At 41.2% G+C, this 26360-nt stretch overlaps 1 protein-coding gene across 1 annotated transcript in view; it reads left to right on the forward strand.

The window, feature by feature from the left end:
* The first annotated feature begins 1941 nt into the window (after positions 1-1941).
* Positions 1942-26360, forward strand: part of LOC139413695 (FKBP prolyl isomerase 5) — a 47558-nt gene continuing 23139 nt past the window's right edge. Inside the window, exons 1-3 of the mRNA XM_071161367.1 lie at positions 1942-2377; positions 19040-19172; positions 20449-20593. Coding sequence (XP_071017468.1) covers positions 19068-19172; positions 20449-20593 — 250 coding nt within the window. The 5' untranslated portion in view covers positions 1942-2377; positions 19040-19067. The remainder of the gene's footprint in view (positions 2378-19039; positions 19173-20448; positions 20594-26360) is intronic.

Here is a 26360-nt window from a genome sequence, read left to right on the forward strand (position 1 = left end):
TGCAAAAAAATGGGAGACTAGTCAGGATCGAGGGAAAGATGAACAGAGAAAAGTATAGAGAGATCCTTGATGAAAACCTGCTCCAGAGTGCTCAGGACCTCAGACTGGGGCGAAGGTTCACCTTCCAACAGGACAACGACCCTAAGCACACAGCCAAGACAACGCAGGAGTGGCTTCGGGACAAGTCTCTGAATGTCCTTGAGTGTCCCACCTGAAAATGGCTGTGCATCCAACCAGACAGACCTTGAGAGGATCTGCAGAGAAAAATGTGAGAAACTCCCCAAATACAGGTGTGCCAAGCTTGTAGCATCATACCCAAGAAGACTAAAAGCTGTAATCGCTGCCAATGGTGCTTCAACAAAGTACTGAGTAAACGGTCTGAATACTTATGTAAATGTGATATTTCAGGTTTATTTTTTGCTTTGTCATTGTTTTTGCTTTGTCATTATGGGGTATTGTGTGTAGATTGATCAGGGGAAAACAACTATTTAATCAATTTTAGAATAATGCTGTACATAAAAAATTTGGAAAAAGCCAAGGTGTCTCTGTACTTTCTGAATGCACTGTATAGGTTAAATCCCCCCAAGTATTGAAAGGTTGTTCACACAGGCCTACCTTAAATAGATACAATATACTGCATGTAATTGAGTAGTTATTCATTGACGAGAACCAAAGTTAATGTACACAACACAGGGAACACAGTGACATCTACTGATCCAATTTCCAACTTGGCACTTATGAGGTACATGATGGAATATATCATAAACTAACATAACAGAATTGTCCTGCTCCTTGAGGACTTGGTCTACTTCCAAAAACAGATGTATATGTCAGTCTCCTTGTACAACACAGAAGGAAGTGTAAATATAGATGTTATTCACACTCATGGCTGCTCAAGTGTAATAGCTTAAGAACTTATGCTGTTGATAGTTAATTTGAAAAATAAAATGCCCATTACAAGCATTTAATGCATTGCATGTAGTATGTATGTTTTACAATGTGTAATTGTATCCATTTCATAGGCTATTACAGTAGGCTTATACTACACATAATCCTTACTGATGACAACCTATAGGATTGGTGGTATTTTGTGACCTGAAAGCTTAAGTAACATACATCATGTCCCTGAGAGAGCTATTGAGCATGATTTGATAGCGTCAATGTGTATCCTTGAAATATAAGAAAAACATCAACAACATACACTAGCATAAAGGCCTAGCTTTTAGCCTAGGGCCTATAACATATTCTGCATTAGGCTACACCACACTTGGTAAAACTGCCAATCTTGGTTCATGAAACAAAAATAGGACTATATGATTGGAGCACTGAGGTAAACTAACTAGAAACGTTATATATTGTTAATATATTATTCATATTTTGGTACATTTGATTGTTATTAGTCCAAAACATGGTCTACACAAAGGACCTTGATTATGAGGCCTAAATATATGACTGGATTCTGCTTTGTAAAAAATACAAAAATAAAAATGAGTCTAAAAAGAAACCCCCCAAATACATTTTCAATCTGTCGAATTTTATAATAAATGTCTCATGTGCTTGATTAATCTAATTAATTGTGGCTGACAATCAATGCTCCAAATAGCCTGCTTGTTGTTATGATGATTAAGATGTGAAAATTACTATTTAAATATTATTCACCCCCCAAAAATATTTAATTTAGCCAACATAGCAAATTGAATGACATTTAATTCCACATCTCATTATTAACCTAGGCAGCCAGTATGTTACTTGATAAATTATTCCATTCAATATGGCGTAGCCTAACTATCTGTCCTCCAGTAAAGCATTGAACACTTCTGAAACGCAAAGTTCATCTGTGCACTTACTGTTCCGTTTATTGGAGCTGAGCTGTTCTCGTGGACAGAGTGAGTACACTGCTGTACAGGCTGTTCCTGGTAATTGCGCTGCGCTGCGCGCGCTGCGGCGGCGCTCGGAACAGAACGGGTTACAGGGTCAGGGTGTCTGCTAGAACAGTGTGTCCTCATCAGAGCGCAGCTACAGTACTACCGGAACATTGTGTTACTTTCTGGCTACTTTCCAAGGCCTGTTCGTATTTTTTTACACTAAACCACCCTCCCCCTCGTAGTTCCCTCCGCCTTCTTCCTAGTGTAATTTCAATTCTCCTCTCCTTAGGGCTCACACTCGCGTTTTGATCTTCACTAATGTCGGGGGTTTTGAGTGTAAACAACTGCCGGCAGAACATTCAGTACCCTGTTTTGTTATGAGAGGGCGAGTTTGAAATCAGCAGCATAGCGTGCTTACTTGCGTTGCAGAGCTAGCGGTGATATACCGGCTGAAGTTAGCACGAAAGCAGCACACGAGCAATCAAAAGAAAGAAAAGACTAAAGATAAATAGGTAAGTTACAGCTTTATTTCTTTGTCTTGTATGGACATTGGATAACTGGTTTGCTGTCTTCTGAATGGCTTTATTGGGCATATTTTATCTAGCGAGACCAATGAGTATTGAGTTACATTGTATACAATTGTAGCCTAGTGTTGAATATACAATTGTAGCCCCAGAATAAGATGAAAAAGTAGATAATAAGCAATATGTTTTTAATAAATCCAGTTTTTAAAACATATGATTCCGGTAATTTGGCGAATGTGTAGAATCAGTGTTCAGTGCAATTAAGTTCTGTTCTATGGTTCTTTTCCAGATACATGTAGGTTAGATCTCATGCTCATGTTCTAGTCCTTAATTTATCACGTGTCAATGTTTTTAATGCGAGTGAGATGAATTTACATCCATTGAAGGCTGTAATCCAATGCTATTATAACCGATTTACTCTTTTCATGATTTTTCTTTCTTTCTCACTCTCTCTTCAGACACACACACACACACACACACACACACACACACACACACACACACACACACACACACACACACACACACACACACACACACACACACACAGCGAGAGAGAATAATATATCAATTACAATTTCTATTTAATTAAAGGAAAATCTATAATAGACCTGAAATGAATATTTAGCCCTATTTATTGCAGCACACGTTCAAGGCTTGTTATGTGTGGGGGATTAGGCGTACATACTGTACCCTCTATTATCAGACCAAGGTTTCCTCCCAAGGTCTGCTTGGCCACACAATGGTTTACTGCATGTTTATATGTGGATTAGTGTGTAGCATTGACTTGTGATAGAGAGCTTGGAGGCACATTATGCATCTGTGTAGTGACTGTGCTGCTCGAGCTCTCAGGACTGAATGTTCTCTGCTTTGTTGTGTTCCGTCCGTGCATTTATCCACAGGGTCTCTGTTCCACTCTCTCTCTGAATAACCTTTTACTGCAGTGTACTAAATCAGGGTCACAAGAGTGTTTCTTGATTCTTAAACAAATCTACTTTGAAACAAAAGTAGACACCTCACACATGGTTAAGGGCTTAAAAAAAGACATGTATCATGTCAGATAGAGTTGAAATGTATTACATTTTGAGTTTGCATCCCAATATCACACTTTATATACATCACAGAATACAGAAATATAACAACATTGTTTGACATAGAAACACTGGATAAAAAAAGAAAAAAAAGTTGATTAATTATGAAATTATGAAAAAAATAACATTCCTTCATGAGGCCACTAGGTCATTTGACTGCAGGCAAGGGCTACGAGACGAACTAACGCACTACCGGCTGTAACACAGCTGTAACTTACATTGATAATAACATACCAAGATGGTTTATATTTCTTCATCATAAATATGAACTTAAAGACAAATTCACAAGGATTCCGAATGAATGATGTTTGGATTAAATACTGTGGTACATAATTAATAACAGTTACATTCCGCTATTAATGTTCCGTAGCCTGTGTTACCAAACATTTTAACGCCTTCCAAACTCAGATTTGACATTTCAGAAATTAAAATAATAGATGTTTTAGTACATCTGCATCAATCCCTGCATTTCCCCCATTAAAAGAAGACGGAATGTGTGTTAGTCTCTATTTGTGTTGCGGGGAGCCTATTTGGATATCGCCACCGATGCTGTGTTGTGACTGAGTGGGTTTCAGATTGGTGAACACCATCAGATTGTGCCAGGAATTTGGAACGAAAGAGTCATAGTGTTCACACACACACACACACACACACACACACACACACACACACACACACACACACACACACACACACACACACACACACACACACACACACACACAACCTTAAACCTGACCTTAACCCTGAACCTAACCTCTAACACTGACCTGAATTGTAACCCTAAACCTAACCCCTAACCTAAAATAGCCTTTTTCCTTGTGGGTACTGGGAAAATATTCCCACACATCAGAATTGTCCTTGTTTTACTAATTTCTGGTTCCCACAAGGATAGTAAAACCATACACACACACACACACACACACACACACGCACACACGCACACACGCACACACAGGCACACACACACAGACAGACAGACAGACAGACAGACAGACAGACAGACAGACAGACAGACAGACAGACAGACACACAGACAAAGACATATAGACAGACAGACACAGACACATAGACAGACTTACCCACACAGATGGAAACACACACTACTGCGAAGATGGACACAAACAGAGATGGACAGAGGTGGACAGACAGAGATGGACAGAGTCATACAGGCTATTACACAGGTTTATTTCATAATTATATTATTAGATCATTAAATCAACTTATTGTTCTTACATGTTAGTTGTGTGTGTGTGTGTGTGTTTATGCATTTGGCTCTGTCAATGTGGAAAGTATACATTTACAGCTCCCAGAACATGATGTTCCGTTCCAACATTTCTTAGAAGTGATATCCATATGAGGAAAGGCAGAGTCACAGAAAACAATAATAATTTGAAGATTTATTACTATGGTTATTGTTGTTATGTTAACAATGACAAGTGATCACAGGCTCCTTATATCATTCTGACATACTGTATGCGGGAACAAATGTGAGATTCCTACAGATCTAAATTAAGCATCAAATGTGTGTGAGTATGTGTGTATGAGAGCGAGAGTGCGTGTCAGTGGAGGCAGATGGAAGAAGCTATAGGAGGATGGGCTCATTGTAATGTCTGAAATGGAATAAATGGAACGTAGTCAAATGCGGTTTCCATATGTTTGATCTGTTTGATACCATTCCATGAATTCCATTCCAGACATTACAATGAGCCCGTACTCCTATAGCTCCTCCCACCAGCCTCCTGTGTGTGTGTGTGCGCGCTCACAAGTACCTCTGTACAATATGCACCAGTATACCAATAGGTACTCTCCACCTGAGCCATGGCCTGTTTACCCCGCTACCATCTAGAAGGCGGAGACAGTATAGATGCATCAAAGCTGGGACTGACGAGAGATTGATAAACAGCTTCTATCTCCAGGCCATCAGACTGTTAAACAGTCATCACTAGCCGGCCACTGCCCAGTACCCTTCCCTGAACCTGAGACACTATCACTAGCCGGCTACCATCCGGTACTCAATCCTGCACCTTAGAGACCGCTGCCCTACAGAGTCATTGAACCCCTGTCACTATAATAATGTTTACATACTGTTTTACCACTTTATATGTATATACTGAATTGTAGTCATGGTTCGTCCTATATAACTACTCCTGTACATACCCTTTCTATTCATATACTGTACATACTGTCTATACACACCATTAACATGTACCAGTCAAAAGTTTGGACACACCTACTCATTCAAGACTTTTTCTTTATTTTTACAATTGTCTACATTGTAGAATAATAGTGAAGACATCAAAACTAGGGATGCACGATATATCAGTGAACATATCGTAATCGGACGATATTAGCTAAAAATGCCAACATCGGTATCGGCCGATGTCTAGTTTAACGCCGATGTGCAAAACCAATGTCTAAGCTGATGTGCATACCTATATATAACGTAGGTACATGAAGTAATGACGTTTGGGTCTTTGTGTGTCAAAAAAGATACAGTAGCACTGTCAAATCTGCACAAAAAAGTCTGCAAACAAGCAAACACCGGCCACGAACTATGCGTTTTCAATACTGCGTTGGTAATAAAGCATAATTTGTTCGACCGCAACTTCTGGGGTAGATAGCTTTAGCTTGGTACCTAGCTAGCACCAATACAACCAGCCTGAAAACAATGACCAGTAGAAACTGCAGTCATTTTCATTATTCTTAGCAATGATTTAGGAATCCTTGTAAGTATTAGCCAGGTTTCCACTTGTTGTTCGCCTATTGAAATTGAACTTCAGTTCATGAAAATAAATAGCTAGCCAGCTACTTAACCCTGTTGACCAAAGCTAACGTTATAAGTAGCCAGCTAGCTTCATCTAGCTAGTGATGCTCGACCGGACCTGGTTATGTGTTGTGAAGCTAGCCACAATAAAGATTATGTATAATAGTGGAATTTGTGGTTTGCCTTCAAAATAAAAGTATGTCATTGACAGTGATGCAAATGGATATAAATATTAGAATTATGCCATACTTTTATTTTGAAGGCTAACCTTAAAGTCACTGTTGTGGCTAATCCTTATTGTGGCTAGTGTCACATAGATGGGTCCGACCACCATTAATCAAATAAGAACTGTCTTACAGGCTGACCACACTGCTCACGCGCGTCAACGAGCATCTGCATTGCCAAGGGGTAAAATATAACTCCTTTCTATTTCTGACTCAGATCGCTCTGCAAGTCCTGCCTCTCCCATCTCCTCATTGGTTTATAGAAGCAGGTACCCACGTGCCATCTCCTCATTGGTTATACCCACGTGGGTGATTTGAAAGACGAACTGTGTTGCCTGTCGGTGTAGTAATACTATGAAAGTTTAGATGCCAATCACCATATAAGTTCAAAGATGAAAAAGCCTGGAAGGAGGAGAGATGACTAGAAACGATTCGGTTGACCGTTTTATGTGTGGATTAATTGTCAGAGTAGAGGACCTTGTGCATTTAGGGTAAAATAACAACTCAATGTATATATCCCAGGACAAATTAGCTAGCAACAGCAAGCTAGCTAAATAGGACAAATTAGCTAGCAAGTGCAAGCTAACTAGCTAAATTGCCATAAATGTTTAATGCTTTTCGACCTGTTCCCAAATTAATGTAATTGGTTCAGAGTTTGTTTTGATATTTTAACCTGCGTGTCGTGATCGCGTTGGGTGTAGAGGATCAAAATAAATGTATGCACAATGGCGCGCAATGGTGCACGATGGTGCACGCGCGCAGCCGGTTTGGGTTCCGTGTTATAAATTCTGGTAATTTTAGATGACACCTAGCAATATAGTTAGCTAGCCAACTATACCTACTGAAGCAGATTGTCATTTTGCTATGTTTTTGGGGAAGAACATTGTTTGCGTCCATGAGCTAGCTAGCTTTTTTTTATGACCAGCACTGAAGGTGCGTGAGACAACTTTACCAGCATCATAGCATATGTATCGATGAATCGTTGTGACATATGAAATACGAGTGATAGTGTAATCAATGTGTAATAACTGCAGCCTACGTAAAAAATGAATGAACGTGTTAAATTATTATGTGACGTGCAGTCATATTCAGGTCCTGATTGGTCAGCAAGCTTAATTGACACCTCAAATAGTGTTAAATAGTATATTTTTTGACATGCAAAGACCTAAACGGTGTTCCATAGCAAAGACCCAAACGGCTTTCCATAGAAATCCTGGTTGAGAATGAAATGACTGAACAAATGAAAAACGAAACAGCACAGCAAGTAAGTGAAATAAATAGTTTTTGATTATGTTTTACAGGTAATGGGGACGTACATAAATGTCAACAAAATAACTCTTTGGTCAGTGTGGTGTGTGTGTGTGTGTAACCTTTATTTAACTAGGCTTGTCATTTAGAACAAATTCTTATTTACAATGACGGCCTACCCCGGCCAAAGCCGGACGATGCTGGGCCAATTTTGCGCCTCCCTATGGGACTCCCAATCACAGCCGGATGTGAAACAGCCTGGATTCGATTCAAGGACTGTAGTGATGCCTCGTGCACTGAGATGCACTGCCTTAGACCGCTGTGTACGTGTGTGTTAACTATTTAATTGTACTAGAATGCCTAAAAGGCCGCAAATATTTTAAATATCTGTTTCGTTTTATTTGGCAAGGAAAATTTAGGATATCGGTATCTGCCAAAAATGTAATATCGGTGCATCACTAATCAAAACTATGAAATAACACATCTTGGTATTCTCTCAACCAGCTTCATGAGGTAGTCACCTGGAATGCATTTCAATTAACAGGTGTGCCTTGTTAAAAGTTAATTTGTGGAATATCTTTCCTCCTTAATGCGTTTGAGCCAATCAGTTGTGTTGTGACAAGGTAAGGGGTGGTATAGAGAAGATAAGTCCTATTTTGTAAAAGACCAAATCCATATTATAGCAGGGACAGCTCAAAAAAGCAAAGCGAAATGACAGTCCATCATTTACTTTAAGACATAAAGGTCAGTCAATCTGAAAAATGTCAAGAACTTTGAAAGTTTCTTCAACTGCAGTCACAAAAACCATCAAGCGCTATGATGAAACTGGCTCTCATGAGGACCTCAACAGGAAAGGAGGACCCAGAGTTACCTCTGCTGCAGAGGATAAGTTCATTAGAGTTAACTGCACCTCAGATTGCAGCATAAATAAATGCTTCACAGAGTTCAAGTAACAGACACATCTCAACATCAACTTTTCAGATGAGACTGCGTGAATCAGGCCTTCATGGTCGAATTGCTGTAGAGAAACCAGTGCTAAAGGACACCAATAATAAGAAGAGACTTGCTTGGGCCAAGAAACAGAAGCAATGGACATTAGACCGGTGGAAATCTGTCCTTTGGTATGATGAGTCCAAATTTGAGATTTTTGGTTTCAACTGCAGTGTCTTTGTGAGACACAGAGTAGGTGAACAGAGGATTTCCACATGTGTGGTTCCCACCGTGAAGCAGGGAGGAAATAGCGTGAAGGTGTGGGGATGCTTTGATGGTGACACTGTGATTTATTTAGAATTCAAGACACACTTAACCAGCATGGCTACCACAGCAGTGATACGCCATCCCATCTGGTTTGCGCTTAATGGGACTATCATTTGTTTTTCAACAGGACAATGACCAAAAACACACTTCCAGTCTATGTAAGGGCTATTTGACCAAGAATGAGAGTGATGGAGTGCTGCATCAGATGACCTGGCCTCCACAATCACCCAACCTCAACCCAATTGAGATGGTTTGGGATGAGTTGGGCGGCAGAGGGAAGGATAAGAAGCCAACAAGTGCTCAGCATATGTGGGAAATCCTTCAAGACTGTTGGAAAAGTATTCCTCATGAAGCTGGTTGAGAGAATGCCAAGAGTGTGCAAAGCTGTCATCAAGGCAAAGGGTGGCTATTTTGAAGAATCTCAAATATATTTTGTTTAACACTTTTTTTGGTTAATACATGATTCCATATGTGTTATTTCATAGTTTTGATGTCTTAAATATTATTTTACAATGTAGACACTAGTAAAAATAAAGAAAAACCCTTGAATGAGTTGGTGTGTCCAAACCTTTGACTGGTTTTATGTTTGTATATGTATTTATATTCCAGACTCTGACATTGGTCATTCTGATATTGGTCGTTCTGATATGCCTTAATTTATTTCTCTCTTTTTATTTTTAATTAAACATTTTGGGATTATGGGTGTATTGTTATTATATTGCATTTCGCTGCACCTGCCATAACATCTGCAAAACTGTGTAGGTGACAAACTTTGATTTGATCAGAAAGAGTGGAAGGGTAATGTGTGAGCGAGGGGTAAAGAAAGAGGCAGAGAAGATGTTTCAGAGGAGGGGGTTGGTTGTAGAGGGGTGGAAGAGATGGAGGAGGAGAGATGGACCACAATGATTAGTAGAAAGCCATTTAAAGACATGTTACAGTACTTTGGCGACTAGTATGTATTTTTAATCCTCCCACTTTGGGCTGGATGTGTCAATGTGTAGTTTATACATGCATAATATGTGAGCAGAATTATTGTTTTACCTCAACTATCCACGAAATCCCTAGTCTGAAAGTGACTGTTTTCTGGAAGCTGTGCAGCACCATTTCCCCTACATTTTCCAGACCCCTAGCAACTTGCGTTTCATCCAATGAGCTTCAGCCCATCGTCATTTGAGTGACAGCTAGCAAGATGCACACACAGCAGAGCAAGAGAGAGAGAGCAATTACGTGGTGCACATACCTGCACATATGTGACGTAGTACGCATTTTTCGGGGACCACTTTTGGCTCGTGAGCACTATTTTAAGAACTACTTGCTAAAAAGTATATGAAAGTACCGGAAAATGCCTTGAACTTAGTTCATCATGTCTGGTATGGATTGTCCAGACCAGCAGTGAAGCAAGTAGGTCACTGGGTATCTAGAGGGCCAACAGATCAACTGTGTCAGCTGCTCCCAATTTGCTCCCTTTCCCTTGGCTCTAACCATTCAATGTTTGCAGATTTGTAACGTTTAAGCAATATGGTGGAAGCTCCACCACCACACTGCGTATACAGTACCTATCCAGACTCTTCAGATCAAGAAATATTAAAGGTTTAGGGCCAAGGGGAAAGTGTAGGTAGTGAATGGCAAAGGTGCATAACGATGTCGGAAGTCAGATATGATTTCATGCTTTACCACTATCCATGGAGTTCTTTTGAACTACGATGCACAACATGGTTCAATGCGCCAATAAATCAGCACTGTAAACTTTTTTTGTTTTTTCTAATTGCCTGCATCTTGGAGCTTAAATTGGGATCATGTATATGTGCTAATGACAATACAAAACATGAGTAACTGTCACGCCCTGACCTTAGAATTCTTTGTTTTCTTTATTGTTTTGGTTAGGTCAGGGTGTGACATGGGTGATGTATGTGTTTTTGTTCCTGTCTAGGGGTTTTGTATGTGTATGGGTGTTTACTAGTCTAGGTGTTATGTATGTCTATGGTTGCCTAGATTGGTTCTCAATTAGAGGCAACTGTTTATCGTTGTCCCTGATTGGAACCATATTTAGGCAGCCATATTCCTTGGGTATTTCGTGGGTTATTGTCTATGTTTAGTTGCCTGTGTCAGCACAATTATTATAGCTTCACGTTCGTTTTGTTGTTTTTGTAAGTTTGTTTAAGTTTCTTTGTTTCATTAAAGAAGATGTATTCTCATCATGCTGCGCTTTGGTCTCATCGCTGTAACGAATGTGCCAGTAACAGAGCAATGTACACGATAACAATACATATAACGATATAGCACATTTTCTGTAAAATCAAATGAATAAATAGTTTTTTTTAAATGACCACGTGTAGAGGCCTATTTTTTATTACATTTTGAATTATACTCAACAAATAAAAGGTACTTATTCATGTTTGATTATTTCTCCTGTTATTTAGAACCTTTGTGCAAAGTTTCAATTAAGCATGTAACAATTTTAAATATGAATGTATAAAATCTAAAAAAGGAAATAGAAAACACAAACTATAGTTGCAAACAAAATAAATACAGGCCCAATATATATATTTTTTTCACTTTTTCAGGACCCTGTCTTTCAAAGATAATTCATACAAATATTATTAACTTCACAGATCTTCATTGTAAAGGGTTTAAACACGGTTTCCCATGCTTGTTCAATGAACCATAAACAATTAATAAATATGCCCCTGTGGAACGGTTGTTAAGACACTAACAGCTTACAGAAGGTAGACAATTAAGGTCACACTTATGAAAACTTAGGACACTAAAGAGGCCTCAGGCAGCACTACAGGGAGACAGGACGGAAAGCTGATCGTCCTCGCAGTGGCAGACCACGTGGAACAACACCTGCACAGGATCGGTACATCCGAACATCACACCAGCGGGACAGGTACAGGATAGCAACAACTGCCCGAGTTACACCAGGAACGCACAATCCCTCCATCAGTGCTCAGGACTGTCCGCAATAGGCTGTGAGAGGCTGGACTGCGGGGTGGTAGGCCTGTTGTAAGGCAGGTCCTCACCAGACATCACCGGCAACGACATCGCCTATGGGCACAAACCCACCGTCGCTGGACCCGACAGGACTGGCAAAAAGTGCTCTTCACTGACGAGTTGCGGTTTTGTCTCACCAGGGTGATGGTCGGATTTGCGTTTATCGTCAAAGGAATGAGCTTTACACCGAGGCCTGTACTCTGGAGAGGGATCAATTTGGGGTTGGAGGGTCTGTCATGGTCTGGGGCGGTGTGCGTTATAGGGAAGACATCCTCCTCCCTCATGTGGTACCCTTCCTGCAGGCTCATCCTGATATGACCCTCCAGAATGTCAATGCCACCAGCCATATTGCTTGTTCTGTGCGTGATTTCCCGCAAGACAGAAATGTCAGTGTTCTGCCATGGCCAGCGAAGAGCCCGGATCTCAATCTCATTGAGCACGTCTGGGACCTGTTGGATCCAAGGGTGAGGGCTAGGGTAATTCCCCCTAGAAATGTCCGGGAACTTGCAGGTGCCTTGGTGGAAGAGTGGGGTAACATCTCACAGCAAGAACTGGCAAATCTGGGGCAGTCCATGAGGAGAAGATGCACTGCATTACTTAATGCAGCTGGTGGTCACACCAGACTGTTACTTTCGATTTTGACCCCCCCTTTGTTCAGGGACACATTATTCTATTTCTTTTAGTCACATGACTGTGGAACATGTTCAGTTTGTCTCAGTTCTTGAATCTTGTTATGTTCATACAAATATTTACACATGTTAAGTTTGCTTAACTTAAACACAGTTGACAGTGAGAGGACATTACTTTTTTTGATGAGTTTGTATATGTACATATATCAGTTTAAGTCTGAAGTGTACATACACTTAGATTGGAGTCATTCCAACTCGTTTTTCAACCACTCCACAAATTTCTTGTTAACAAATTATAGTTTTGGCAAGTCTGTTAGGACATCTACTTGGTGCATGACTTAAGTCAACTGTTTACAGACAGATTATTTCACTCATAATTCACTGTATCACAATTCCAGTGGGTCAGAAGTTTACATACACTCAATTGACTGTGCCTTTAAACAACTTGGAAAATTACAGAAAATTATATCATGGCTTAAGAAGCTTCTGATAGGCTAACTGACATCAATTAACATGTCAATATGCATCATATACCATTGTTTAGGGCAGCTCTCATTGTTTTATTTTACTGCGGAGCCCCTAGTCCTGCTCAACATGCCTCAGATAGTTCCCTTGTCCCACCCCCCACACATGCGGAGACCACACCTAGCCTAACTAGCGCCTCCAGAGATACAACCTCTCTCATCGTGACTCAATGCCTAGGTTTACCACCACTGTACTCGCACCCTACCATACCCTTGTCTGTACACTATGCCCCGAATCTATCCTACCACGCCCAGAAATCTGCTCCTTTTATTCTCTGTTCCCAAAGCACTAGACAACCAGTTCTTAGAGCCTTTAGCCGTACCCTCATCATACTCCTCCTCTGTTCCTCTGGTGATGTAGAGGCTAACCCAGGCCCTGTGTGTCCCCAGGCGCTCTCATTTGTTGACTTCCGCAACCGTAAAAGCCTTGGGTTCATGCATGTTAACATCAGAAGCCTCCTCCCAAAGTTTGCTTTATTAACTGCTTTAGCACACTCCGCCAACCCTGATGTCCTAGCCATGTCTGAATCCTGGCTTAGGAAGGCCACCAAAAATTCTGAAATTTACATCCCCATCAAGACAGAACTGCTAAAGGGGGTGGATTTGCAATCTACTGTAGAGATAGCCTGCAGAGTTCTGTCATACTATCCAGGTCTATGCCTAAACAGTTCGAGCTTCTACTTATAAAGATCCATCTCTCTAGAAATAAGTCCCTCACTGTTGCCGCTTGTTATAGACCCCCTCAGCTAACAGCTGTGCCCTGGACACTATATATGAACTGATTGCCCCCCATCTATCGTCAGAGTTCGTACTGCTAGGTGACTTAAATTGGGATATGCTTAACACCCCGGCCGTCCTACAATCTAAGCTAGATGCCCTCAATCTCACACAAATTATCAAGGAACCTACCAGGTACAACCCCAAATCCGTAAACATGGACACCCTCATAGATATCATCCTGACCAACTTGCCCTCTAAATACACCTCTGATGTTTTCAGCCAGGATCTCAGCAATCACTGCCTCATTGCCTGCGTGCGTTATGGGTCCATGGTCAAACGACTACCCCTCATCACTGTCAAACGCTCCCTAAAACACTTCTGCGAGCAGGCCTTTCTAATCAACCTGGCCCGGGTACCCTGAAAGGATATTGACCCCATCCTGTCAGTAGAGGATGCCTGGTTGTTCTTTAAAAGTGCTTTCCTCTCCATCTTAAATAAGCATACTGCACTCGCTTCGAATAGTCCCCGTGATATGCAACTTTTCAGGGAAGTCAAGGACCAATACACACAGTCAGTTAGGAAAGCAAAGGCTAGCTTTTTCAAACAGAAATTTGCATCCTGCAGCACTAATTCCAAAAAGTTTTGGGACACTGTAAAGTCCATGGAGAATAAGAGTATCTCCTCCCAGCTGCCCACTGCACTGAGACTAGGAAACACCCTACCACTGATAAATCGAGAATTTCAATAAGCATTTCTCTACGGCTGGCCATGCTTTCCATCTGGCTACTCCTACCCCGGCCAACAGCTCCGCACCCCCGCAGCAACTGGCCCAAGCCCCCCCTGCTTCTCCGTCACCCAAATCCAGACAGCTGATGTTTGGAAAACGCTGCAAAATCTGGATCCCTACAAATCAGTTGGAATAGACAATCTGGACCCTCTCTTTCTAAAATTGTCTGCCGACATTGTTGCAACCCCTATTACTAGTCTGTTCAACTTCTCTTTCATATCGTCTGAGATCCCTAAAGATTGGAAAGCGGCCGCGGTCATCCCCCTCTTCAAAGGGGGAGACACTCTAGACCCAAACTGTTACAGACCTATATCCATCCTGCCCTGCCTTTCCAAAGTCTTCGAAAGCCAAGTGAATAAACAGATCACCAACCATTTTGAATCCCACCGTAACTTCCCTGCAATGCAATCTGGTTTCCGAGCTGGTCACGGGTGTACCTCAGCCACGTTCAAGGTCCTAAACGATATCATAACTGCCATCGATAAAAGACTGTATTGTGCAGCCGTCTTCATCAACCTGGCAACCTGGCCAAGGCTTTCGACCGTGTTCTTTCACCCGTACTCTTATCGGCACACTCAACAGACTTGGTTTCTCTAATGACTGCCTCGCCTGGTTCAGTAACTATTTTTCAGATAGAGTTCAGTGTATCAAATCGGAAGGCCTTTTGTCCGGACCTCTGGCAGTCTCTATGGGGGTGCCACAGGGTTCAATTCTCGGGCCGACTCTTTTTTTTCTGTATATATCAATGATGTCGCTCTTGCTGCGGGTGATTTGTTGATCCACCTCTACACAGACAACACCTGTATACATCTGGCCCCTCTTTGGACACTGTTAACAAAACTCCAAATGAGCTTCAATGCCACACAACACTCCTTCCGTGGCCTCCAACTGCTAGTAAAACAAAATGCATGCTCTTCAACCGATCGCTGCCTGCACCCGCCCGCCTGACTATCATCACTAATCTGGACGGTTTTGACTTAGAATATGTGGACAACTATAAATACCTAGGTGTCTGGCTAGACTGTAAACTCGCCTTCCAGACTCACATTAAGCATCTCCAATCCAGAATTAAATCTAGAATTGGCTTCCTATTTCGCAACAAAGCCTTCAACACTCATGCTGCCAAACATACCCTCGTAAAACTGACTATCCTGCTGATCCTTGACTTTGGCGATGTCATTTACAAAATAGCCTCCAACACTCTACTCAGACTGCATCCAATTTGCTATCACAGTGCCATTCGTTTTGTAACCAAAGCCCCATATAATACCCACCAATGCGACCTGTATGCTCTCGTTGGCTGGTCCTCGCTACATATTTGTCGCCAAACCCACTGGCTCCAGGTCATCTAAGTCTTTCCTAGGTAAAGCTTCACCTTATCTCAGCTCACTTGTCACCATAGCAACACCCACCCGTAGCATGCGCTCCAGCAGGTATTTTTCACTGGTCATCTGTCACGTCCTGACCTTGTTTGTGGGTAGTTGTTTCCTGTTTTGTGTTTTTTCACCTTACAGGACTGTTTCGTGTCGTTCACTCTCTTTGTTTTTTGTCATTCAGTGTTCAGTTTATTTAATTAAATTTACTATGAACACTTACCACGCTGCATGTTGGTCCGATGATTCCTATTCCTCATCATCAGACGAAGAGGAGAGCCGTTACATCATCCCCAAAGCCAACACCTCCTTTGGCTGCCTTTCCTTCCAGTTCTCTGCTGCCAATGACTGGAACGAATTGCAAAAATCACAGAAGTTGGAGACTTATATCCTCCTCACTAACTTTAAGCGTCAGCTGTGAGAGCAGCTTACCGATCGCTGCAGCTGTACACAGTCCATCTGTAAATAGCCCATCCAACCAACTACCTACCTCATGCCCATATTTGTTTTTGTTTTTCTGCACTTTTGCACACCAGTATTTATACTTGCACATTTATTGCCTTACCTCCTTACTTCATTTGCACACACTGTATACAGATTTTTCTATTGTGTTATTGACGGTACGTTTGTTTATCCCATGTGTTACTCCGTGTTGTTGTTTTTGTCGCACTGCTTTGCTTTATCTTGGCCAGGTCGCAGTTGTAAATGAGAACTTGTTCTCAACTGGCCTACCTGGTTAAAATGCGTCACATATCAATTTGCATTTGGTACCTTGGTTCAAGTGTTAGCATCAACTCACAAAACCCCCGTTTCTTGACCGTGTAAATTGGGGCCATGTCTTTGCAGACTTAAGTTGTAACGGCAGCTGTTATCTCCTTCCATCTTTGTGATTCTTTGCCATATGGTGTGTCGCGGGCAAAAGCCTCTTGGGCCTTTTGGGTCTCATCCGTAGACTCTCTCCGTACTGTTTAACATGATTCTTGAGTAGGTGGTAAGAGGTTAGTGGTGTTTGAGCCTGTTGTCGGGACCGGCCTGCGGCATATTTTGCAAAGGACGGTTTACTGGTCCGTGTCAGACTTTTCATACCCAAACCACCACGTCCATGCGACCAAAGTAGCCCCTCTTTTAGGTACGAGCTCCGTGTCTCCATGCTCTGTGTCCCGTTCACTCTCCGCCATGTTTGTTTGTGTTGCAAATTTCCTTCCACACGGCACGAAAAGCATCGTCCAATTGAGGAAAAATATTGCTGTAAAGAGTGTGATTTTTCAACACAACGAAAATAAACGATATACGTTTTTATATCGTTTCATATTATGCTCTATCGTCACACAATATATATCATCATATCGCCCAGCCCTAGTTCACGGGCAGGCTAAAGCTATAAACAGATATAGACATTCCAAAATCAACATTGACACAATACACGTTAACTTGGCAAATATGACAGCAAAGCAGCATTTTAATACCATAGCGTTCTTTAGGTAGTCACATAGTGTCATGGTGGACTGAACTCAAATCTGGAGTTGATGAAAGATGAATGATGACTTTAACCCTGATTGCGTCTACCTAATTTTCTTATGTCCTAAGGCATGGGACCAGGCCCTAATCTTATTGCCTTGAGGGAAAAATTAAGTTGTATCTTATCTCTAAAGATGCAACAGGCTCTGGCGTAGCACACCCACCCGCAGCCCCCTGTCTCTTTTTTTGTGTGTGGAATTTTCATTCAATTAATGTGAGGAGTTTTTACAGTTAGTTCTAAACTATGTGCACTGCACAGTTGATGCTAGTATTATGGTATGACAGCAACCAATTCCATGAGTTAACATGATGTATTGTGGTTTGAGAGATACAACTCATGAAGGCTGCCATTGAAAGACATCAGGATAATATTATATGTTAGCTCATCATTAGAAAGCTCTTTTGGCTCGTCAACGGTGTCCCAGAACGCACTGTGCAGCATCACAAAGATTGACTGCACTGTTGCACCATCATCTCTCATATTTCATTCATCAAGTGCCAGTTTTCAGAATGAAGTAGGAACCAAAATATTTTTCTTTGGCCATGGAAGAAAAAGAGCTACTGTGTAAATCGCTTACCACATTGCAGTTTTGATTGAATTTAACATTTTGGCATTGTCAATAGTGAATGTGGGAATAGTATACTGCAATGAAACAGCATAGATACTGTACATGAAGACCTACAGATGTAAGATCTTAATTTGATCACCTGCAATGCAGGATATTTTTAACTTGTAGTGTATTTGAAGTTTAAAAAGGCGTCTGGAGTTTGTAATTTCCACTTTGAAATTTCAGACTTGATTTTCCCTTATGAAAAAAGGTATCATCTCCTACAATTAATTATAATCCACATAAAAATGTTGCATTTCCTGTTGCTTCCGGATTATTTTCCTGATGTAGTAAACTGACTCAAATTAAGATTCTACATGTGTACGTTTTCTGGTGTCTTGACATTAGTGTGATGGTATGACTGCAGAAAGTTAACACAATGTACCATGAGTTAACACGATGTATTATGAGTTAACACGATGTACCGTGAGTTAACACGATGTACTGTGGGCTGGGAGATAAGGCAGCCATTGAGGCAATTTCTCTAGCTCCTCATCAGAAAACATGTTTGGCTCTTCAATGACAACAGTCTACCAAGAACGTACTGTGCTGCATGCCTCACAAAGAGGGACGGAGCAGAGTTTATTCTTCGTTAGTCAGCACCTCAACATACATTTTTGGGTGTGCGTCAGCTCATGCATTTTATCAGAATGAAGAAGAAACAGAGTTGAGATGTTAGAAGCGCCATTCCCTGACTCACATGATGTCAGAGATACTGTATAATATAGTTAAGAATGTACCTACCTAAAGGTCATATGAATATCATTGATTACATTTAAAGTGAGAGTCAGGTGGTTCTGAGAGGCCTTTCTACTGGTGGCTTTGTGTGTTGGTGGGGTTTTGTGAGTGTGTTATTACATTGGTGCGTATCCCAGTTCTAACAATGTTTGTGTGTGACTCTTTTGTGCAGGGTTAGAGTGGCATTCTCAGGTGCAGATATGACCACAGATAAGGATCAGTCCATGGATGACCAGTCTCCTGCTGTGGTCTCTGCTGTTAAGGGCATTGACGTCACTCCTAACAAAGACGAGGGAGTTCGCAAGGTAGGCTTTAACCTCATCCCACCATCCTCTGTAAAGGACAAACTCAGACTTGACATAAAGGAGCGTAGCTCAAATTATTATTAGGATTCAGATCTACTTTTCATACTCTGCGTTTCTTATCATTCCATAAACATGCGTTGTTGGTTATGAAAGGGATCTATTCAGTGTTAGGATGTGTTCTACTGTTGTCATCCTCTTTTAAGCCAGGCCTGAAGCACACACACAATGTGTTCCCTTTGGCATGTTATTCAGAGAGACTTCAGAGATACTCTTCTTTCATAATTCTGCCACCACTCAAGTGTTCCTTTGTTTTGAGCACATCCTCCTCTAAACGTGGCAAGAAGAACAGAGCACGGCAAGAAATACCGTGAGGATTAAAAATACTAGTAGGGGTACATGAAAGATAAATATTTCACATGAATAAAGTCATATCATATTTTTTTTAAATCACTACAGCTGTGATGGATACAGGACGTTTCGGTACAATTTTATGAATGCGACAGATAATTTGTTAATTTGACATTGTGTGATCTTTTTGTGTCTGTAAAATCAGTAATGCGAGAAATGGTGGTGGAAACGCTTTTATGCACAAACATTGATATAATGACAATCATATCAAAGTAAATTTGGAGTCACACGATGCTATGGTGTGTGGTCCTCCCACTACAACTCGGGAAACCTTGCAGTTTATTAGGCTATAGGTAAAATGATGAACTTCAGTGTGGTGAAAGTGCACAGTGATCTTGATGCTCCATTCCAATAAATATCAAGGGTCTTATTCTGATGACATGATGATCGATGCTTGACTGCCATTTGACAAATAAAAATATTCTTGCTCTTATCCATAATAATCTCATCATGTATACTAGCCTACCCGCACTGTATCTGCGAACTGTTGGCTAGAGAGCATGTGCCAAGACCAGAGCAACGTTAGGCACATTAGCTATTTAATGCAACTGTTTTTGTGACAAAACTATCGGTAGAGTTGAAAATTATATGGAAACACATTGAACTTTAGATTTGTATTCGGTACATGAAAACTTATGCAAAATGTAATTTTGAGGGCACTACGTCATCACGCAGTGATTTTTATTCGCAACAAGTCCAATTGGTGGAAACGCATATTTTCTTTATGCGGATTCTAGAATATTTGCATGAAAATCTTTCGCCAATTGGATGGAAACCTAGCTACTGTCTAGCTATAGAAAACAAGTACTAACTAGCATGCTGAGCTGAGCTGAGCTGATCTTAGGGCTGACATCTGTTCTTTGTACAGGTGGTGAAAAAACAGGGAGAGGATGGGGACAGACCCATGATCGGGGACAAGGTAGCAGTGCACTACACTGGCAAACTTCTCAATGGGAAGAAGTTTGACTCCAGTATGGACCGCAAGAAACCCTTCATCTTCAATCTGGGAAAAGGTATGTTCGAGTCTGAGCCTGCCTCTTCCTTCCAGTACTCGTTTCTGTACATCTCAGTACCTTTTAGCTGAAGATGACCGTTATCAGGATCTACAGATGTACATAGCTTTTACATCAGGTAACACTTTATATTAAGGTCCCTTAATAAACCATTTATAAACAGTTTGTAAAGTGTTTATTTGCCATTTATTAATCATTGTTCCTACATTTGTAAATGTCAATATGCAATCTCTAAATAGTTATTTACGCATTTATAAACACTATTTTAAATTATTTATTAAAGGTTAATAAGACAATGAATAAGGTGTTTGATCATAGCAATGTACTACTAATGTACTTATAAACCAGTTATAACAGCGTTATTGTTGCTCAGTTGGTTGAGCATGGCGCTTGCTACACCAAGGTTTTTGGGTTCGATTCCCATGGGGGCCCAGAATAAAAAATAAAAAATGATGCACTCTACTGTAAGTCGCTCTAGATAAAAGCATCTGCTAAATGACTAAAATGAAAAAAATCAAATGTCTAACTCACAAGACTATTTATAAGGAATTTATTAACGGTTTTTAAAGACATGATGGTGCCGACAGAGAGGGTCGTCTCGCTTCTAGTCCTTAGGAAACTGTGCAGTATTTCGTTTTTTTATGTATTATTTCTTACATTGCTAGCCCAGAAAATCTTAAGTGTTATTACATACAGCCAGGAAGAAATATTGGATATCAGATTGACATCAATTTACCAACATTACGACCAGGAATACGACTTTCCCAAAGCGGATCCTTTGTTCGCACCACCACCCAGGACATTTGATCTGATTCCAGAGGCCGACCCAAAACAACATCGCCGCAGAAGAGGTAGATGGAGCGGCGTTCTGGTCAGACTTCAGAGGCGTGGACACCACCCACCGCTTCCGAGTATATAACAAGGTAGACTAAATTAGGGCAAGGGTTGCTTTCCAGAGAGACATTGGGGATTGTAACATACTCTGTTTCACGGAAATATGGCTTCCTCGGGATATGTTGTCAGAGTCGGAACAGCCACCGGAATTCATTATGTGTCGCGCCGACAGAAATAAAAATTTCTCTGTGAAGAAGGGTATGCTTCATGATTAACAAATCATGGTGTAATAATAAAAACATACAGGGACTCAAGTCATTTTGTTCACCTGACCTAGAATAACTCAATCAAATGCCAACCATATTATGTCCAAGATAATTCTTGTTGGTTATTGTCACCGCCGTGTATATCCCCCCGTTAAGCCAATACCACGACGGCCCTCAAGGAACTTCACTGGAAACCATATATCCTGAGGCTGCATTTATTGTAGCTGGGGATTTTAACTTCTTATGGCTGGGGGGCAGTATTGAGTAGCTTGGATGAATAAGGTGCCCCGAGTAAACTGCCTGCTACTCAGGCCCAGAAGCTAAGATATGCATATTATTAGTAGATTTGGATAGAAAACACACTGAAGTTTCTCAAACTGTTTGAATGATATCTGTGAGTATAACAGAACTCATATGGCAGGCAAAAACCTGAGAAAAAATCCAACCAGGAAGGGGGAAATCTGAGGTTTGTAGGTTTTCAAGTCTTTGCCTATCCAATACACAGTGTAAAATTTGGTCCGATTGCACTTCCTAAGGCTTCCACTAGATGTCAACAGTCATTAGAACCTTGTTTCAGGCTTCTACTGTGAAGGGGGAGTGAATAAGAGCTGTTTGAACCAGGTGTCTAGTAGAATTCCATGAGCTAAGTCTCGCGCATGGCCGTGAGAGCGAGCTGCGTTCCCTTTCATTTCTAAAGGCAAAGGAATTGTCCGGTTGGAACATTATTGAAGATTTACGATAAAAACATCCTAAAGATTGATCATATACATCGTTTGACATGTTTCTACGAACTGTAGTGGAACTATTTTGACTTTTCGTCTGGACTTAGTGCTTTGGCCTTGTGAATTTGGATTTGTGAACTAAACCCGCGAACAAAAAGGAGGTATTTGGACATAAATTATGGACTTTATCGAACAAAACAAACATTTATTGTGGAACTGGGATTCCTGGGAGTGCATTCCGATGAAGATCATCAAAGGTAGGTGAATATTTATAATGCTATTTCTGACTTCTATTGACTCCACAACATGGCGGGTATCTGTATGGCTTGTTTTGGTCTCTGAGCGCTGTACTCAGATTATTCCATGGTGTGCTTTCGCTGTAAAGCTATTTTGAAATCTGACACAGTGATTGCATTAAGGAGAAGTATATATTTAATTCCATGCATAACACTTGTATTTTCATCAACATTTATGATAAGTATTTCTGTAAATTGATGTGGCTTTCTGCAAAATCACCGGATGTTTTGGAAGCAAAACATTACTGAACATAACGTGCCAATGTAAACTGAGATTTTTGGATATAATTGTGTAACATGAAGTCCTATGAGTGCTGAAGATCATCAAAGGTTAGTGATACATTTTATTTATATTTCTGTTTTTTGTGACCATCTCCTTGTCTGGAAAAATTGCTGTGTTTTTCTGTGATTAGGCGCTGACCTAACATAATCGCATGGTATGCTTTCGTCGTAAAGCCTTTTTGAAATCGGACACTGGTGGGATTAACAACAAGTTTATCTTTAAAATGGTGTATAATATTTGTATGTTTGAGGAATTTTAATTATGAGATTTCTGTTTGAATTTGGTGCCCTGCACTTTCACTGGCTGTTGTCAAATCGATCCCGTTAACGGGATTTCAGCCGTAAGAAGTTAACAAAGTAAATTTGAGAACAATGCTACCTAAATTCTATCAACATATTGACTGTAGCACAATACTGGATCACTGTTACTCTAACTTCCGCGATGCATACAAGTCTCTCGCCCTCCCTCCTTTTGCCAAATCTGACCACGACTCCATATTACTTCTCCTGTCTATAGGCATAAATTCAAACAGGATGTACCTGTGACAAGAAGTTTTCAACGCTGGTCTGACCAATCGGAATCCACGCTTCAAGATTCTTTTGATCACGCGGACTGGGACATCGCCTCAGAGAATAATATTGATTTGTACGCTGATTCGTTGAGTCAGTTTATAAGGAAGTGCATTGGAGATGTGGATAGATGGCGGCATTTGCGCAAAACTGAAAGCGTGAACCACCGCATTTAACCATGGAAAGATAACTGGGAATATGGCCGAATAAAAACGGTGTAGTTATTCCCTCCGCAAGGAAATCAAACAAGCAAAATGTTGGTATAGGGCCAAAGTGGAGTCGCAATTCAACGGCTCAGACACAAGACGTATGTGGCAGGGTCTACAGGCAATCACGGACTACAAAAAGGAAAAACCAGCCACGTCACGAACACTGACGTCTCGCTTCCAGACAAACTAAACACATTCTTTGCCTACTTTGAGGGTAATACAGTGCCACCGACATGGCCCGCAACTGCGGCCTCTCCCTCTCCTTCTTCGTGGCCGATGTGAGTAAAACATTTAAAACATGTTAACCCTCGCAAGGCTGCCGGCCCAGACGGCATCCCTAGCCGGATCCTCAGAGCATGCGCAGAACGGCTGGCTGGTGTGTTTAAGGGCATATTCAATCTCTCCCTATCCCAGTCTGCTATCCCCACATGCTTCAAGATGGCCACCATTGTTCCTGTACCCAAGAAGGCAAAGGTAAACTGATCTAAATGACTATTGCCCCATAGCACTCATCATGAAGTGCTTTGAGAGGCTAGTCCAGGATCATACCACCTACACCTTACCTGCCACCCTAGACCAACTTCAATATGCATACCGCCCCAATAGATCCACAGACGATGCAATCGCCATCACACTGCACACTGCCTTATCCCATCTGGACAAGAGGAATACCTACGTATCTAAGAATGCTGTTCATTGACTACAGCTCAGCATTCAACACCATAGTACCCTCCAAGCTCATCATTAAGTTTGAGGCCCTGGGTCTCAAAGCCGCTCTGTGCATTTGGATCCTGGACTTGCTGACGGGCCACCCCCACTTCGCTGATCCTCAACACTGGTGCCCCACAAGGGTGCGTTCTCAGCCCCCTCTTGTACTCCCTGTTCACCCATGACTGCATGGCCATGCACGCCTCCAACTCAATCATCAAGTTTGCAGATTAAACAACAGTAGTAGGCTTTATCACCAACAACGAGACAGCCTATAGGGAGGAGGTGAGGGCACTCAGAGTATGGTGTCAGCAAAACAACCTCTCACTCAATGTCAACAAAATAAAGGAGATGATCGTGGACTTCAGGAAACAGCAGAGGGAGCACAACCCTATCCACATCGATGGGACAGCAGTGGAGAAGGTGGAAAGTTTTAAGTTCCTTGGCGTACACATCACTGACAAACTGAAATGGTCTACCCACACAGACAGTGTGGTGAAGAAGGTGCAACTAACTACGCCTCTTTAACCACAGGAGGCTGAAGAAATGTGGCTTGTCACCCTCAAACTTTTACAGATGCACAATTGAGAGCATCCTGTCGGGCTGTATCACCACCTGGTACGACAACTGCACTGCCACTGCCGCAGGGCTCTCCAGGAGGGTGGTGCGGTCTGCACAACGCATCACCCGGGGCAAACTACCTGCCCTCCAGGAGACCTACTGCACCCGTTGTCACAGGATGGCCAAAAAGATCATCAAGGACAACAACCACCCGAGCCACTGCCTGTTCACCCCGCTTACCATCCAGAAGGTGAGGCCAGAACAGGTGCATCAAAGCTGGGGCCGAGAGATTGAAAAACAGCTTCTATCTCAAGGCCATCAGACTGTTAAACAGTCGTCACTAACACAGAGAGGCTGCTACCTACATACAGACTTTAAATCATTGGCCACTCTAATAAATGGATCACTAGTCACTTTAATAATGTTAACATATCTTGCATTACTCATCCCATATGTATATACACTGTATTTTTATACCATCTATTGCATCTTGCCTATTCCGCTCGGTCTTCGCTCATCCATATATTTACATGTATATATTCTTATTCCATCCCTTTGCTTAGATTTGTGTGTATTAGGTAGCTGTGCAATTGTTAGATTACTTGTTAGGTATTACTGCACTGTTGGAACTAGAAGCACAAACATTTCGCTACACTCACAGTAACATCTGCTAACCATGTGTATGTGACCAATAAAATTTGATTTGATGGTATTTCTCCCCATTTGTATACAGTGCTTTCAGAAATTATTCATACACCTAGACTTATTCCACATTGTGTTGTGTTACAGCCTGAATTCAAAGCCCATCTACACACAACATCCCAGAATGACAAAGTGAAAACTTTCGAAGTAATTGAAAAATCAAGGACTTGGATCTTTTTTTGACCACTTTTTCAGAAGAATGGCCTTAATGTAAGCTCTTTATGGTAAAAACAAATAAATACAGGTGTCTTAGAGCATGCTTCAGGCTCTTAGGAAAGGCATTGCTGTTTTTGTCTTGTTCTAGATCAATATGAAAACCTCCATGGAAGAGGTATTAAACAAAAATTACAAACTTAAATTTTATTGCTAAAAAGCAAGTAGATACTGACTTTGGGTGTCAGAGACCACACAAATATTTACTTATACAGATCTAAGCTTTAGCAATGTTGCTAGTTACATACAGTACATTCGGAAAGTTTTCAGAACCCCTGACTTTTGTTACATTACAGCATTATACTAAAATGTATATATTTAAAAAAATCTCAATCTACACACAAAAGCAAAAACATGTTTTTAGACATTTTTGCAATGCCTGACAGAGTATTCAGAAGTTTTCA

Source organism: Oncorhynchus clarkii, chromosome 7, assembly GCF_045791955.1.
Source record: "Oncorhynchus clarkii lewisi isolate Uvic-CL-2024 chromosome 7, UVic_Ocla_1.0, whole genome shotgun sequence".
NCBI classification, from domain to species: Eukaryota; Metazoa; Chordata; class Actinopteri; order Salmoniformes; family Salmonidae; genus Oncorhynchus; species Oncorhynchus clarkii.